Source organism: Lithobates pipiens, unplaced genomic scaffold, assembly GCF_037356315.1.
Source record: "Lithobates pipiens isolate NorthernLeopardFrog02 unplaced genomic scaffold, aLitPip1_a1.2 Scaffold_1, whole genome shotgun sequence".
Lineage (NCBI taxonomy): Eukaryota > Metazoa > Chordata > Amphibia > Anura > Ranidae > Lithobates > Lithobates pipiens.
The window spans coordinates 171,533,995-171,552,809 of record NW_027507685.1 but is presented as its reverse complement, the minus strand read 5'-3'; the positions used below and the strand labels follow the sequence as shown (position 1 = coordinate 171,552,809).

General features: G+C 46.8%; 1 protein-coding gene across 4 annotated transcripts in view; it reads right to left on the bottom strand.

Annotated features, from left to right (window-relative positions):
- PLXNB3 (plexin B3) overlaps positions 1-18,815 on the bottom strand; it is a 158,150-nt gene that overhangs the window by 86,626 nt on the left and 52,709 nt on the right. The window contains exon 1 of one of the 4 annotated variants that reach the window (XM_077478884.1): positions 6,427-6,568. The exons of 1 other annotated variant lie outside the window; for it this stretch is intronic. Coding sequence is in view for 1 of the 3 variants with exons in the window: in XM_077478882.1 (XP_077335008.1) it covers positions 6,350-6,358 (9 nt within the window). In the remaining 2 variants the exon portion in view is untranslated. Of the gene's footprint in view, positions 1-4,543; positions 4,777-6,349; positions 6,374-6,426; positions 6,569-18,815 lie in introns of those variants that run through there. 2 more of the 4 variants (XM_077478882.1, XM_077478885.1) reach the window with 2 other exon arrangements.

Sequence of the window (18,815 nt, the reverse complement as noted above, 5' to 3'; positions counted from 1 at the left end):
TGTTGTTTTCCTTCAGAAAAAGAGAATTATACATAAAGTAAGGTACAGGTTCATCTCCAAATTGAACATAGAATTCGAAACATTGGACTCAAACTTTTTCGGGGGGGGGGTGGGAAGGAATGCATACAAAATTTGTTGAGTCCATAATTGTACTCTTGTTTTTTTCTGCATTTCCTACTGAATGTTCGAACGAAATTCTACTGGTGTATGACCAGAGTTGGAGGGATTCACATATCACAATTTCCTTCAAAAATTGAAAAAACATTGGGGCTGTGCAAATCATTGCTTAAGGGCACTGAGAAAAGTGGGTTGGCAGTCCATTCAAAATGGATAAGCTGCCTAATATAAGGCACATAATGCGTGAAATCATGGATACAGAACAAAATAGTTAAAATCCTGTTTTTTGCCCTCTGTGCTTTATTGGGGAGATCTCCCTTCACTTTCTGTCCATTAGAGAGGACAGACAGTGAGAATAAACGTTACCAAAGTGAGAAAAATCCCCTTAGTTGTCATGGTAACAAGTGTACTTATTGGAACTTGTCTTACTATTCCCGTTCTGGTGACAACTCAAAAATTTAGATGTTATCTCTTTTTGAGTTCCAGTGAAAATGGTCACCAGGATAAAACAAGAGAATACATCTCCCCAGTGGAGACCCATCATTCCTGTTCTGGTGACAACTCAAAACGTTGGATTTTCTCTTTTTGAGTTGCAGTGACAATGTCACCAGGATACATCGAGAGAATCAATATCTCCAGTGGGAAACCATTGGACAGCAATAAAATATGAAAGAATACATACCATACTGCATAGACATCCGAGGCCAGTGTAGGTGCATGGCTGTATGGTGGTACTGTAGACCTCAAATGCAGAAAAAAACAGCACTTAAAGTCCAGGTGTAAAAGTTTTACTGATGTCCCAAACCAGACTATACACCATTCTGGGGCACAAAGGCCCCTTATTATCAAAGTGACAGAATGAATGGTCACAACACATACAGTATATACACACATCCGTCATCACGTGAAAGTCAGCCTACCACCTAAATTGAAGATGCTCATGCCCCACAAACCCCATAGTATGTGTCTCCCAGAACTAAGACAGAAGAATTCTGCGTAATAGTATGATGGAGTTATGGAGTGTGCCAGGTCCTACCTGTATGTAGACCCCATTCAGGATGGAGATTAAGGTGTTCTCCACTGGCGTGCACAAGATGGTCATAACAGCCATAATGGCATGTGCTCCACACACAGAAACTCATTTCAAACCTTTGGGTGAACTCCAAAACTTTTTAATGAATACATCTTTTTTTTTTTGTGTTTTTTTGTTAATGCAAGCTGCGTAGGTGCCTGAATCTGCCTTTTGCAGTCCCCTGAACAAAAGATACTGGGAAGGGGAGAAGCAGCACAAGGAGTTAATTGGTTTTGCTGCAGTGCACAAAGCTTGCTGATAAGAGGAGTGAACAGAATGACTTAAGACAGGGGTCTCCAAACTTTCTAAGCAAGGGGCAGGTTTACTGTCCTTTGGGAGGGGTGAATGTGACCAGCGAGAGTAGAAAATGCTCCAGCATCAGTTCCCCATCATTGGTATTTATGGCATGAATAGTGCCCCATTTATGGTGTCAGTAGAGGAAATGGTGCCCTATCGATGGTGTAATTTGGTATAAAGGGCCAGATAAAGGCAAGCAAAGGGCCACATTTGGCCCCTGGCCGCAGCTTGGAGAACACTGACTTAAGTCATGAACTCACAGCCCAGTCTTAAGCTGGAGGAGAGGGGGACAGAACGTCAAAATGTTACTTAACTGCAGTACAATAAAATCATATCTCCGGCCCTGCCAAACATAACCATGCTTTGTGGAAGAGCTGTGCAAATTTTAGGACTGGGTGGAGAAACAAAAATTGACAGGTAAAACATTTGATAGGGGGGCTATAGCGTGGCCCTTGACATCACCAAAGGGCGTTCAGCACACAATAAATGCACAACACACACAACAATTAATGCACGTTATAGGAAATGTCTTTGTGCACCATTTTTAAAAAAATTTGTGCCAGCGTGCAGTTTTGTGCGTTTCGATTTTCCAATGGGTACCAAAATACACTGATGCAGTAAAATACATTCTTAATGCACCGCACAACGACCATATGACCGTGCCGGATTGCTCTGTATGACAAACGTACGTCATCTGCTGGGTCCACTGGGGACCTCTGCCAACGCAGCCCAATTGTGTGTTTTTTCCCACTGGGAGATTAAATGAAGGACTTGACTGTGACAACCAAAATCGGAACACTAGAGGTTAACACAGACAGGAGGTATTATGTGGGATATAATAGGGGATAGATTTTGCATTCAGGTGCAGGGCAGCAAAACAATCCTTGCTGCAGATCTGTACTTGCAAAAAGATCAACCATGAATCAAAGGATGCAGCCTTCAGGTTTAAAGAGTAAAAAAACCAAAAACAAAAGTAGAACTTCCATTCTGAGCCGGTGGATCAATTGCTAGGCATCCAAAAAAAAAAAAGAAGGAGAGTTAAAGTGGATCTAAACTCCAGAACAAAAAATGTAATATGTTGGAACCTAGCAGCCATGTATGGTGACCTGTACAGAACCTTGACCTCAATCCTACTGAGCAACTTTGGGATGAATTGGAACACAGAATACAAGACAGGTCTTCTCCTCCAACATCATTACCTAATCCTTGGGGGAAAGCCTTTCCAGAACAGTGAAGGAAAAAATATTATATCCAGAAAAAACACATTTCCAAAAAGTTATAAATTGATTTGCATTTTAATGAGTGAAGTAAGTATTTGATCCCCTATCAATCAGCAAGATTTCTGGCTCCCAGGTGTCTTCTATACAGGTAACGAGCTGAGATTAGGAGCACTCTTAAAAGGGAGTGCTCCTAATCTCAGTTTGTTACTTGTTTAAAAAACACCTGTCCACAGAAGCAATCAATTAATAAGATTCCAATCTCTCCACCATGGCCAAGACCAAAGAGCTGTCCAAGTATGTCGGGGACAAGATTGTAGACCTTCACAAGGCTGGGATGAGATACAAGACCATTGCCAAGCAGCTTGGTGAGAGGGTGACAACAGTTGGTGCAGTTATACGAAAATGGAAGAAACACAAAATAACTTTCAATCTCCCTCGATCTGGGGCTCCATGCAAGATCTCTCCTCGTGAAGTTTCAATGATCATGAGAATAGTGAGGAATCAGCCCAGAACTACACGGGAGAATCTTGTCAATAATTTCAAAGCAGCTGGGACCATAGTCACCAAGAAAACAATTGATAACACGGTACGCCGTGAAGGACTGAAATCCTCCAGCGCCCACAAGGTCCCCCTGCTCAAGAAAGCACATGTACAGGCCCGTCTGAAGTTCTCTAATGAACATCTGAATGATTCAGAGGAGAACTGGGTGAAAGTGCTGTGGTCAGATGAGACCAAAATCAAGCTCTTTCGCATCAACTCGCTGTGTTTGGAGGGGGAGGAATGCTGCCTATGACCCCAAGACCACCATCCCCACCATCATACATGGAGGTGGAAACATTATGATTTGGGGGTGTTTTTCTGCTAAGGGGACAGGACAATTTAACCGCATCAAAGGGATGATGTACTTCTTGGGTGAGAACCTCCTTCTCTCAGCCACGGCATTGAAAATGGGTCATGTGTGAGTATTCCAATACCTAACATACATGGCTAAGACAATAAAGGAGTGTCTCAAGAAGAAGCACATTAGGGCCCTGGAGTGGCCTAGCCAGGGTTGCCATCTGTCCAGGATTCACCCAGACAGTCTGGGTTGTAAATCATGTGTCCGGGTTTCAGGCAGGCTGAAAAATGTTTTTCTTCAAATATCCAAAAGTGAAAAATGAAACACGGCTAAATGGGAGTTAGCACGTTTAGGAGCATTTGGTGCTTGAAATGCCTCTAAACTCAACGTCTGAACTCATTTTTTTGCTTTCCAAAAACGCCTCTAAACTCAACTGCCTAGAAAACGACTATAAAACGACCCCGTCTACATGTACTGATAAGAGAACATAGAGGAGGGTTCAGGAGAACGTCCATTTACCAGCAGCAGTGTACATGAGGCCTTAGAACAGTGCTGGTCATCTAGAAAAATGAGGACTCAAATACAGCCCTTGATATCGCCAGGGGGTGAACATAAAATTTGGTGAATGTAATTCTACAGAAATAAGAAACTAAAAAAAATACAAAAAGGAAGATGGTCAGAGACTGTGGACATGTTAAAAATGAGTTGTTGGCGACTGGGGACATGTTTTGGGAGACAGTCAGACTGGTGAAACATTACATGAGACCTTTACAAGTCACACTTTCAAGTTTGTTCAACCTACAGGCCTCCTAAAAATGACTTGCCACATTTGATATTTCTCTCAACGAGATCCATTAAGAAAGATCAGCGAAAAAAACAAACACAACAAGAGAAAAGAGATGGACAATATCCAGAACAGAACGCCAACATCCACCTGACATCACATGCAATAACTGGAAATAGAACAGGAAGTAACAAACGATAAACATATTTACAGACCAGAAATCTTCAGTTTCAGAAGTATTCCGTCATGCTGGAAAATTTTAGTCACTCAAAGCGCAAAATCCTTCAGACAGTCAACAGAACTTTTGTCTTTATATAGAAAGCATCACGCCATGTCCAAGCGATAAATGACAGGGAACAACTATACCAAGAAATCTCCGGAGCTTGGTAGCAAAAGTATGTTAGACAGTACTAGGCTCTTTTGGTACTTTAGGCAGCTGGGTGTCAATTTGTACTCGTGCGTGGTGACTATAACATACCTCCCAACTTTCTGAGATGGGAAATGAGAGCCACCTATTAGCAAAAGTATTTAGGCATAGGACACGCTCCCTGCCACTCCCTCTTAAAGGAGAATTGTACAACAACAAAAAAAATTATGGGTTAAACCCACAAGTGCTTTTTTTTACCACTACTATCCCTTTATACTGGCTTTTGAAATTTACAAATGCAGCAATCTATAAATTGGATGAAAGTTTTAGCACTGGGAAAAACTTTTTGAAAGTTAAAAAGTGCATTTTATATACAACTATATAGAGAAGATCAAAACAAGGGACAAATGAGGAGGAAAGAGACAGAGGGACTTTGTTCCAAATCAGGGACAGTTAGGAGCTATGTTCATATTCTCAAGCTGTTTACCCTTGAAGAACCCTTAAAAAAATTCAGGTCTAAGAGAACCCCTGCTAAAAACAATTCATTAGGGGTCAGCAGGAAAAATGCCCCTTACATTGTCGCTGGCTCTGTCAGGTGGCACTGGCCAACAGCACTTGGCAGAGCCAAGTAAAAGGCACCCTCACATGGGAGGCAATTCAACCACAAAATCAGGAAACTCATAGCAACCTCTGAATCAAGGGTTGTGCAGAACCCTAGGGTTCCTCCAGAGCATCCTTTCCAAACAAAGGTTATGCAAAAACCTAGGGTTCCTCCAGAGTAGCCCTTCTTATCCACGATTCTGCAGAGCCCTAGGGTTCCTCCAGAGAAGCCCTTCTCGTCCAGGCTTCCTCCAGAGCAACCCTTTTCATCCAGGGCAGGGTTCCTCCAGAGCAGCCCACCTCATCCAGGGTTCCTCCAGAGCAGCCCACCTCATCCAGGGTTCCTCCAGAGCAGCCCACCTCATCCAGGGTTCCTCCAGAGCAGCCAGCCATTCTCAGCCAGGATCCCTCCAGAGCAGCCTTTCTCATCCAGGGTCCTGCAGAAGAGCCTTTCTTAACTAGGGTTCACCCAGAGAGTGCTAGGGGTTCAGTAACCAATGAGCAAACTTTGCCTATCAGATAATTAACTATCTGTAAAGGGTTGATGCTTTCCAATGATCACAAATGTAAGAAGCGCTCCTCCCGCTGATGATCACATTAATGTACCATGAGCTTCAGATATATAGTCATTATCACAGGTTCCCTGAGACCAGAAAGTTATTTTAAGGGTTCCTGTGTGATAAAAGGGTTGAGAAAAGCTGTTCTGGAGGAACCCTATGGTCCCTTCGAGCCCTGAAAGAAAACAGCTCATCTATAGTTTAAAAAACGATCCTATCACCACCTTTCCCAACCTTCCCTACTGATGCAACTGGAAGCTTTTGTTCTCCAACCACTCACAACAGCCTGCTGGCTTCTGCATTTAACCGACTCCCAAAATCTAAATCCATTAGTCCCTTTTGTGTTAATCATATGAAAGAAGCCTGTGTCCGAGATAAGCGAATTTTTTTTTTAGCAAACCTTCAAAGTGACATAAAGCTATACAATACACACAGTGAATATAAAAGCAGTACTAGTTATTGTTGGTGGATTAAGCAGCATCAATTAAAAAACTTACATTTTTCATTCAGCCATGACCAATATTTCACCACTACCATTAAAAGTGGAAGTAAAGAAGAAGGAACAGGTACTCACAATCCCGTAAGTCTAAACGCTTTTGAAAGGTTCCTCCACAACTATACACAGCCCATAGTGACAGCACAGGAACAATAGGCAGATGTGTGAATGTAGGGACCAGGAGATACCCAGGGGGGTCTGACACATTAAGAGATGGAGCGGAAACTGCAAGTAGCTCTGTCATTGGATGGATTTATTCTCCTCTCCCCCTCCCTATTGGAGTTACAGTGACAGCATCTGCCACATGGGGAATACTGGTGACATCCCGCTATACAGGGCTCTGCTGTGTAGACCCAAGCTCTCTGTAACTCTTTCTACGCCTGGCGGAAACCTCCTCCCCCTGTCAAAAGGCAAGTGAGCAGACAAAGAGGAGGGCAGGGGGCCAAATTCCAACATGAAGAGCCAGCACAAGCAATTTGCATGAGAATGATGAATTCTTCCCAGTGTCAGCCTTGCACAGAGGGTGACAGAGATTGGACTTCCAGCCCCCAACAACGTCCCTCTGTCCCAGGAAAGCGGTGACCGCAGCTCACACGCAACATGTCCCCTGGGGATGGGGCTGTGACACAAGTGTGTGACATCAGCTGGCTGACCACAACTAGGGCCGACAGCTCGCGCCCTTCAATTAGAGAACCTTTTAACGTTCCCCCAACCACCTGATCAATCTGCCTGTCTTTAGTCCGCTGGCCACCACCCAACTGCTTCTTTGTGCAGGTGCTCAAAAACATATTAAAAAGGTCTACCCAAAACATTTAATATTCTCTGGTTTAAATCCTAATCAGGATATTATCTGCATGGGGTTAGCATATTCTCTTGGTGCTTTTGTGGGTTTCCTGATCAATTTGTCTTTAGTTGGTTGACTGCCACTGAACTGCTTCTTTGTACAAGTGCTCAAGAACACATTTTAAAAAAAAAGTCGACCAAAAACCCAATTTTTCTTTTATTTTTAGTGTTTAGACTCTGGTTCAAATCCTGGTCAGGCCATTATCTGCATGGAGTTTGCATATTCTGTTTATGCTTTTTTGGGTTTCCTGATCAATCTGTTTGTCTTTAGATTCTTTGTACAGACATTTAAGAACACATTAATAATTATATATACACACACACACACACACACACACACACACACACACACACACACACACATATATATACATATATATATATATGCATGTAGTGGATAGCACTTTCGCCTAGCAGTAAGAAGGGTCGCTGATTCGAATCCCAACCATGACACTACCTGCCTGGAATTTGCATGTTCTCCCTGTGCCTGCGTGGGTTTCCTCCTCCGGGTACTCCCGTTTCCTCCCACACGCCAAAGACATGCAGGTAGGTTAATTGGATCCTGTCTAAATTGTCCCTAGTATGTATGAATGTGAGTTAGGGACCTTAGATTGTAAGCTCCTTGAAAGTAGGGACTGATGTGAATGTACAATGTATATGTAAAGTGCTGCATAAATTGATGGCGCTATACAAGTAACTGAAATAAATAAAAATTATATATATATATATATATATATATATATATATTTAGTGGTTGGCATGTCTGCCTGGCAGCACTGGAGTCCCCAGTTCAAATCCCACCCAGGACACTACCTGCAAAGAGTTTGCATGTTCTTCCTGTGCTTGCATGGATTTTTCGCCAGGTATTCCTTGTTTCCTCACACACTCCAAAGACATGCTGGTAGGCTAATTGGCTCCTGACTAAACTGGTGCTAGTATGTGAATGTATATCAGATAGGGACCTTAGAGTGTAAGCTCTTGAGGGCATATATATCAACAAATAAATAAAATACAAATTTGACCCAAATACATTACAGCTCCCCTTTATAGCCAGCTAATCAGTTGACAAACTCGGCAAGATGTGTTCTCCCTACTAACCAGTAAGGGTCTTTTGTGCTGGCAGTTGGCAACCACAAGCACCGTAACTGGGTACCCTGCCAGGACTTCATAGGGGTGGGAGGCAGTGACTGGCAGCTCGAGTACACACTGCACCCACTTCTCTGCCAGGGTGACCTGACAGAGCCCAGGGAAGAGTTTCCCACACGTCAGATGCAGGCAGTAGGTTAGAGGACAGCATGGGTGAAAGTTTGGATCTTGCCAATTCGTACTATTCTAAGTCCAGACAAGACTATTTATCTAAAAACTTTAATAGTAATGCTGAAAATAGGTTATTTTTTGATGCCCAGCCTCATAGACCAGATGTTTGCAATCCCAGCACTGCTTGCAATAGCAGGGTCAAGAAGATGGAGTTAAAGCTTATATCCAGACATTTGTTTTTTAGTTTTAGATAAAATGGGGAAGGATTAGAACCAGTGTTTGGTTTTTACTGCTATACAGGGTGAGTCTGGCCTTTATTTCCTGACGTGGTGAGGTTATTTCCTGACAAAGGTTTCACCAGACAAGAAGTGAGGGCAAATTCCCCACAGCACTTTTTATTGGCAGAGCAACTTTTTTTTGTAGTGTATTGAAGATTATCCACTTTCTGTCTGTCGTGGCTGAGCTGTGTTATTACCGCTGTGTTATTACCGTCCCATCCCTTAACCTGCAAAGGCAGGGGTGTTCACATCCCAAAATTATCCGCAGCGAAAATCCTCCCTTGTTGCATTTGGACGGCAGTAATGCCACCGAACTTGACCCAATCAAACAATGGGGGATGTGCCACAACCGCCCATGTTGGTGTGGCATTCATGGGGATAAAACAGATGGGAAGAGGTGTCATATCCTCTCCTCACTGCCTGTCAAATGCCTCTGAAAACTATCGAAACAAGAGTTGATTTTCAGACTCACGGCAGTTTGCTTTAGTCATTCTATTCTTGAAAAACTTTTTTTAGCTGCACATACATTCTAAGGGAGGAAAACGTTTACCAAACCATCATCTCAAGAGTCCAAAAGTTCTTTATTAAAAACACTCAGGGACTTTTGGGCTCTTGAAACAAGCCTTTGCTGCTCTTTTTTGGCTCATTTTTCAATTTCTCAATTTGGATTTAGAACGGGTCCCCGCTTTTGTAAAGAACAGCCAAATTCAAGCTATTAATCTTTTCCTTTCACTTCTTTTGATGAGTAAAAAATCGGAGTTCAGTGCCTCACCTCTACCTTCCCTCACCAATGGTTCTCAAAACTCTTAGACCAGGGCCTGAAAAATTCTTCCAAAAAAATGTAAAATGATAAAAATTCAAGTTTATGCTAACTTAATAGAAGTGTGGGGGTGCAAAACATGTATAGATATGTTGGAAGACTCTGGATGAGGTTGGGGCTGAGGGTTCTGAAGTGGGTTAAGGGACTCTGCAGCAGACTTGGAGACCCTGTAGGTAATGACGTTTCTGGAGATGGCTGGGGGACACTGAGGGAAGTTGAGGGCACTGTGGGACACACGGTTGAAGGTTGAGGGTACTATGGAGGGCTGGAGGATCAGCAGCAGGTTGTGGAGGAGGCTGGGAGGCAGTGTGTGAGGTAAAGTGATGTGCAGCTTGCGGGAGGCCTGGCAGTGGGCCACAGCCTAGTGGTTGGTAACTCCTGCCCTCAACTAAATTTGCAAGAAATCTGCAATTCGTACCACCAATTGCTTCTCCAGTCCTAAGCAATTTCCACCAGAGATGAGCTTGGGCGTTTTTTGAACTATTGCCCTTTTTTACTCCATTGAGCTGCAGACCAGGTCATTCCCATCTTACCTCTTTATGTGTGAGCAGCTGGCCCATAGTTCATTGGAGAAAAAAAAAAGAAGGAGCCAGTATCTTCATGTGAAGGCTGTATGAAAACTGACATTTTTAGATGCATCAAACTTATGGGTCCCTTGCAGTTTTCACCGGTTCCTCCGGCTGACCTCCAGATCACTGTCCTATCATACAATACATGGAAAATCAGTAGGAGGAACCAATGAGAGCTATGAAAGAACCAAGAGATTAAAAAAAATACTAGAGGTTTCCTTACAGACGTCACATGAAGATTTCTCAAGATCATAGTGGGGTTAGGCGGCACGAACAGAAGGAAATTGGAATAATTACAGTCTTCTCTTATGGCCTGGTTTAAAAAACACCAAGGTCTTCAACCTCCATGTTTGAATTGCACGTACACCTTTTTTTTATTTTTTTGTCAGGTGTTCTTCGGTATCAGTACAGATTTGCCAGATTATTTATGTTTTAAAAAATAGATTTTCTACTGTATGCTGATTGGCTCTTTTACGTTGGTAAAAGAAAAGAAAACACATAAGATACCATCAATACATTTTCTAGCCAATGGCTCAATATGCTAAACTGCAGGATTTAAAGCCCAACACCGGACACAATCAGCTTAAAGGGGTTAAAGCAGTTAAAGGCTCTGTTGCCTCAGCAGACACCTGCAAATTTGGTTTACATGTCGGCAGAAGCACAGCTCCTTATCACTAGGATGTAGCTACTGCAGGTCCTATAGATTCTATTGCTGAGGTCATGTCTAAGACTCCCTTTCCTCCTAGTCATTCAAAAAACTAAGCCTGGGGCTGATCATACTTTTTCATTGACTCACCCAGAACAAGCATGTATAATATGAGTTCAGGAGCAAGCATGCACTAATTTGAGGGCGGAGGAAGCCAGGCAACCAGTATTTTGAGGAGTTGGTCAACCAAGGAAGCCTACATGCCTATCAGCACAGGTTCCCTTCAATCACCCAGACAAATTTAGGCCCCCTTCACATTGTGCCACTGCATTGCTGCCCTTACTAAAAGATGCAAGTCATAGCAATAAAACCAAAACAGGACCTGCACCTCTTCTGTGTTCAGGGAATACCTCAAATGCCAATGTGTGTATTAATGCTGATGCACAAAAGCATTGCCTTGTTACTGGAGTATGGCCATGTATATCCATTCACTTCAATGGCCATCTCCTACGTGCCACCTGTGGCTCCCTAGACATGGAAAAATGTTGGGATTTTTAGGTTATAGCATAATTGTGCCTCAAACCGGCTGTGTGCATGAGCACTAAAAGTCAGGGTGAGTTTGGCAACCTTAAATTGACATTAAAATTAAATTATATCCATATTCTCCTAAATTAATCCATACACATAGAGAACTCAGAGTCCAAAGCCCATAGTGTCCAAAACCTATAAACATCATAGTCCACAGAGTCTATAGAGCCCATACAGTCCATAGCCCACAGAACCCATAAGGTCCATAGATTATAGAGCCCAGAAACCACATAATCCATTGCCTATAGAGGACAAGCCCAAAGCCCCCAAAACCCATAAGAATCCAAAGCCCACAGAACCCATAGAGTCCAAAGTTCATAGATCCCACAGACCACCTTGTCCATAGTTCGTAGATCCCACAGAGTCCATAGTTCGTAGATCCCTGTCACGGTCGTCTCCGGAATCCAGTGGCTCAGGGAAGACCTATCCGCAGAATCCCTTCGTTGAGCCTCAATAGGTTTCCCTGGGCGCGCGTTGGCGCGAACGGACGCACGCGGGTGCGAGCAGGTACGAACGTGTGCACACGGGTGTGCGAGGTTGCTAACGAGCGCACGCGGGTGCGCGGGGTCACGAACGGCTGCACGGTTTCACGTGGGCGCGCGCGGGCACGCCGTGCGACCGTTCTTGGCGCCCAGAGGGCTTCTTAAGGAATCCATTCTAGTGCCCCGTTGCTGTCCAGTCTACAGCGTTCCCGTGACTTACCTCTGCTTACCTGATTGTTCCTGCTCTGTTCTACTCGGCCTGTTCCTGACTACTCCTGCTTGCTGCCAGCCTTGACCCTCGGACTGTCTGACCACGCTTCTGCCTTCTCCTTGTACCGTTGCTGCCTGCCTGCTGACGACCCGGCCCATGTTTGACCCTGCTTGTTCTGCCAGCTGTTCCAGTCTGCCATCTGTGACCGCTGCTGTCTGCTGCCTGCCTGCCAGCCGCTCCAGTCTGCCATCTGTGACCGCTGCTGTCTGCTGCCTGCCTGCCAGCCGCTCCAGTCTGCCATCTGTGACCGCTGCTGTCTGCTGCCTACCTATCAGCCGTTCCTGCGTGAACACCTGTACCCACTGCCAGCCGCTGACTGCTCACCAGCTGTTCCAGAACCACCTACCAGTACCCGCCTCTGTCTGACGCCAGTTCCAGGGCCAGTCCTACTACCACCTGTTTGGCACTTGTGCCCTCTGAACTCTAGAGTTCCTGTTCCCACTCCCAGGGAATCTCGAGCCAGAGGCTTACGAGAGGCCGCTCCCTGCACTCCGGGCTCCTACCACCAGGTACGTGACAATCCCACAGAGTCCATAGTTCGTAGATCCCACAGAGTCCATAGTTCGTAGATCCCACAGAGTCCATAGTTCGTAGATCCCACAGAGTCCATAGTTCGTAGATCCCACAGAGTCCATAGTTCGTAGATCCCACAGAGTCCATAGTTCGTAGATCCCACAGAGTCCATGATTCAAAGATCCCACAGACTCCATAGTTCATAGATCCCACAGACCACCGAGTCCATAGTTCATACATCCCACAGACCGAGTCCATAGTTCATACATCCCACGGACCACAGAATCCATAGCGCATAGAGTCCAAAGCCCTCAGAGCCCAGCACTCACAGAACCCATAGCTCACAGAGCCCATGAAGCCCACATAACCCAGAGCTCACAGAGCCCATGGAGCCCACATAGCTCAGAGCTCACAGAACCTAGAGCCCATAACTCCCTGGTTCCCAGAGAGCACAGAGCCTCCAGGGCAGAGGCAGCTCTAGGATTTGTGATGCCTTAGGCAAATCGTAGACATGAGGCCCCACTCATGCCCATAATGGGAAAAATAATTCAAACATTTTCCTGGCCCCCACCCCTAGCATTTTCACTTCCCATCCCAAAAAAACAAATGCACATAGACGTATCTAAAAAAAAACTTTAATAATGTAAACATAACGATCTAGTTCACACTCACTGATTACTCCAGGTTCACTGATTGGTTGCTAGAGGTCACTGCACATCATTTCTTCTTACTGATTGGTTGCTAGAAGGTATTGCACATTATTACAGCTCACTGATGGATTGTTAGAGGTTACTACACCTTTACTACCGCTCACTGATGGGTTGCTAGAGGTTACTGCACATAATTACAGCCTACTCATTGGTTGGTAGAGGTTACTGCATGTCATTACTGCTTAAAGCGGGAGTCTGCCGGGAGTCCGCGTTTTTTTTTTTTTTAAAAGCCAGCAGCTACAAATACTGCTGCTGACTTTTAAAATATTGACACTTACCTGTCCAGCGCGCCCGCGATGACGGCACCCGAAGCCGATCTCTCGATCGTCTCTCGGGTGCTGCCGCCGCTATCTTGGGTATGGGAATCAGGAAGTGGAGCCTTTCGGCTTCATTTCCCGGTTCCCTACTGTGCATGCGCGAGTCGCGCTGCGCAATAAGAATGGACCCGCTGCCTCTGGGATCTGTGCGATTCCCAGCAGGCAGCGGGGGACTTTTGGAAAGGGGCGTAATGTACGCCCCTTTCCGCAGAGAGCTATCCCGGAAGTGGATGCAGATACCTGTACTGTACAGGTACCTGCACCCCCCTCCCCCCTGAAAGGTGCCAATTGTGGCGCCGGAGGGGGGGAGGGTTCCGATGAGCGGAAGGTCCACTTTAGGGTGGACCTCCGCTTTAATCATTGGTTGCTAGATGTTACTGCACAATATTGGCGCTCACTGGTGGGTTGCTAGAGGTTACTGCACATTATTACTGCTCATTTGTTGGTTGCTATGTGTTACTGCTTATTATTATCACTCACTGTTTGCTCACTGGGTGGGAGGGCAGTATTATGGTGTGTGATGCAACTGTTGGAGTACAGTTGGTTGGATGACAGGATGTAGTTTGGGGTGATGATGGCAGTATTGGGGAGAGGCTGAGATCATATCTCCCCTATAATGATAGGGGGTAGGGTGATATATGACAGAGGTGGGGTACAGGAGGAATGAAGATGATAATGACAGGAGGTAGGGTGGTAGTATGCCAGAGGTGGGGTACAGGGATGATGAGGATGTTGATGACATGAGGCGGTGGTAGGATGTCAGCAGTGGGGTACAGGGGGGATTATGATGAGGTGGGGTGGTAGGCAGCTGACAGTGGGGTACAGGGGATGAAGATGATGATGATAACAGGGGTAGGGTGATGGATGCTAGAGGTGGGTTACATGGGGATGATGATGACAGGAGGCAGGGTGGTAGGATGTCAGGGCTGGGGTATGGGGGGATGATGACGGCAGGGGGTGGGGTGGTAGGAAGCTGACAGTGGGGTACTAGGAGGGATTAAGATGAGAATGATGACAGGTGATGGAGTGGTGGGATGCCAGAGGTGGGATACAGAGGGATGATGGGGATGTTGATGAGTGGGATGTCGGCAGTGGGGTACAGGGGGGGTGATGTGGGGTGGTAGGCAGCTGACAGTGGGGTACAGGGGGTGATGATGTGGGGTGGTAGGCAGCTGACAGTGGGGTACAGGGGGGAGATGATGATGTGGGGTGGTAGGCAGCTTACAGTGGGGTACAGGGGGGGGGGATGATGATGACGTGGGGTGGTAGGCAGCTGACAGTGGGGTACAGGGGGGGGATGATGATGATGATGTGGGGTGGTAGGCAGCTGACAGTGGGGTTCAGGGGGAGGGGTGATGACGTGGGCTGGTAGGCAGCTGACAGTGGGGTACCAGGAGGGATTAAGATGAGAATGATGACAGGTGATGGAGTGGTGGCATGCCAGAGGTGGAATACAGAGGAAAGATGGTGATGTTGATGAGTGTGATGTCGGCAGTGGGGTACAGGGGGGGGTGATGATGGGGGATGGTAGGCAGCTGACAGTGGGGTACAGGGGGTTGATAGGCAGCTGACAGTGGGGTAAAGGGGGGATATGATGATATGGGGTGGTAGGCATCTGACAGTGGGGTACAGGGGGGAGATGATGATGTGGGGTGGTAGGCAGCTGACAGTGGGGTACAGGGAGGGGATGATAATGGCGTGGGGTGGTAGGCAGCTGACAGTGGGGTACAGGGGGGAGATGATGATGTGGGGAGGTAGGCAGCTGACAGTGGGGTACAGGCAGGGGATGATGATGACCTGGGGTGGTAGGCAGCTGACAGTGGGGTACAGGGGGGGATGATGATGATGTGGGGTGGTAGGCAGCTTACAGTGGGGTACACGGGGGAGATGATGATGTGCGGTGGTAGGCAGCTGACAGTGGGGTAAAGGGGGGAGATGAGGATGTGGGGTGGTAGGCAGCTGACAGTGGGGTTCAGGGGGGAAGGGGTGATGATGACGTGGGGTGATAGACAGCTGACAGTGAGGTACGAGGGGATGATGATGATGTGGAGTGGTAGGCAGCTTACAGTGGGGTACAGGGGGGGATGATGAGGATTACGTGGGGTGGTAGGCAGCTGACAGTGGGGTACGGGGGGATGATGATGATGTGGAGTGGTAGGCAGCTTATAGTGGGGTACAGGGGGGATGATGAGGATTACGTGGGGTGGTAGGCAGCTGACAGTGGGGTACCAGGAGGGATTAAGATGAGAATGATGACAGGTGATGGGGTGGTGGCATGCCAGAGGTGGAATACAGAGGGATGATGGGGATGTTGATGAGTGGGATGTCGGCAGTGGGGTGCAGGGGGGGTGATGATGATGTGGGATGGTAGGCAGCTGACAGTGGGGTACAGGGGGGTGATGATGATGTGGGGTGGTAGGCAGCTGACAGGGGGATATGATGATGTGGGGTGGTAGGCAGCTGACAGTGGGGTACAGGGGGATACGATGATGTGGGGTGGTAGGCAGCTGACAGTGGGGTACAGGGGGGTGATGATGATGTGGGGAGGTAGGCAGCTGACAGTGGGGTACAGAGGGGGTGATGATGATGTGGGGAGGTAGGCAGCTGACAGTGGGGTACAGGGGGGGATGGTGATGACGTGGGGTGGTAGGCAGATGACAGTGGAGTACAGGGAGGGAATGATGATGACGTGGGGTGGTAGGCAGCTGACAGTGGGGTTCAGGGGGGTTGATGATGACGTGGGGTGTAGGCAGATGACAGTGGGGTACAGGGGGGATGATGATGATGTGGGGTGGTAGGCCGCTGACAGTGGGGTACAGGGGGGGTGAAGATAAGGATAACAGGGGCAGGGTAAAAAGAAAAAGGAAATCCCCTATGGTGGGGTGGTGGATGCTAGAGGTGGGGTACATGGCGATGATAATGACAGGAGGCAGGGTGGTAGGATGTCAGAGGTGGGGTAAGGGATGTTGATGACAGGGGGTGAGGTGGTAGTCAGTTGGCAGTGGGGTACAGCAGAGATGATGGTAGGGTAGTGGGATTAGAACAGGGGGATTAGGATAAGGATGGAGATGAAGACAGGGGTAAGTTGGTAGGAAGCTGACAGTGGGAAGTATTACAGGAGGTAGGATGCCAGGAACAGGGGGATGAGGAGGATAATGATGATAGCATGGGGTCAGTAGGTGGCATCATATGCCGGATGGCATGCATATCATCAATCAGAGCAGTGTGTGTGAGGTCACAGGGGCGGAAGGCAGCGGTAATTCTCGGGGGGGGGGGGGGGGGCCCTCAGTCAGGAGGTGATGTCACGGGTAGGGATGTGTCAGTGTCGGGCATGGGCAGGACTGTACCTTTGAGGCTGTTAGTTGCAGACTGGCTCCTGGATGATCGCCGGGCTCTGACAGGTCCTCCTCCATTTCAGATCGTCCACCCTTCAGAGGAGATCGTGGAGCCGGGGGAGCTGCTCAGCTACTGCAAGTATTATCCAAGCTCTGCACATAGCCGGAGGCAGAGATCCGCAGTGCACGGCAGGAGGAAGAAGCTGGGGGAGAGGAGTACATGGCTCCACCCACTGATCTTCCGACCTTGGGCAGTGATCAGTGACAGTCTGCCCCTGGGTGGGAAAAACGAGTTGCGGCCCCGGAAGCAAGTCGGGGACACTGACCGGGGGACATTCCCTGCAACTCCCAAATGCTCGTTAGGCATATTGGGTGGCCGCGAGGCCCCTGAGAGTGTGAGGCCTTAGGCGGCCGCCTTAGTTGCCCAATTAGAGAGCCGCCTCTGCCCCAGGGTCCATGGAGAAAGGAACATAGCCACCTAACAGGAGGATGGATCATAGCAGCAAATAAAAAAAATGTTTTTGGAGGAAACAGAGCAACATTAGAGACTATTCTTGGTTAAGAATATAGAATTTTTCTTTCAAGCTGATTATACATACATATTGTACATACATACACACTCTCTCTCTATAATATATACACACACACACACACACACACACACACACCTAGCTAACGTGGAGCTGCAATTAAAAGTTAATTTGGCTTCTGCAAATAACAGCTCCAGTCGACCCCATATTGATTGGATTTCTGAGAAACCTGGACATATCACCACCATTCCCTTCTTATTTAGGCGCAGGAGACCATTTACAACTGGACCAGCTTTCCCACACCGAGGCGGCTCCCCAGCCTGGCAAAGAACCCTGACCTCCCCCACCCACCCTCAAGTCTCTGAACTCAGTGCCAGCACAGCCTGTGAAAGCCCCCCTTTGTCTGGGGGGTCTCTGATAAAGTCTCTCTGGAAACAAAAAGGATTCTTCTCTCAAACCATGAAAATAATTAAGACAACTCAATAATGAGTCACTAAAGACGTCCTTCAAAACATGAGAGGATCCATCAGTGAGAATTCTATTTGCCACGTTTAAAGGCAAATGATCAAAATCCAAATATGGAACACACGCATATTGACTTGTTTTTTAAAGCTCATCTCTGGACAAATGTGGCCCCAGCCCCCACACAATCCCTGGATTTAGGCAAGCCAAAGGGGCTTTAGGTTTTTTTTTTTTTTTTTTTTATAAACCCAGCAATTAGTTAAAGGGGGAGGTGGGAGTTCCCAGGGATTCCCATTCTTATGCTTGCATGTCTATCCAGAGTGTCTACTGTGTAGACGGAAACATGTAGGGTGACCTAACCTGCATACTTTTTCCAAGCAAGACACTGAGGTACGCATAAGGATGATGGCCCTGTAGCTTGCACCTTTAAAAAAAAAAAAAAGACGCAACAGCAGTATATTTCCTATGTACGGACAGTATCCCTTTAAAGTTTACCTTACAACTCTGTTTTAGGCTACCTGTGCAATTTGTTGACTAACCAGTCCTTCGGCTCATCAATGCTTGAGGAGCAATGACATCAAAAGTTTGGACACATGACAACTTATGCCTTAGAAGAGTTTCTGGTATAGTTGGCCCACATTCTTAGAAATACCAGTTCAGCCCCAAAAATGGTTTGCCTCCACTGTAAGCTGGTAACAGATACACCTTAAAGCAGTAAGTATTAACTAGGGTTCCTCCAGAGGTTCCTCCTTGAGCTGGTTAATCGCCTATTTAATGGTGATTGACCTCCTGTCTGATGGTGCCTGCATAGTTCTGGAGCCATGAACATTTGGCAAAGCCAGTTGC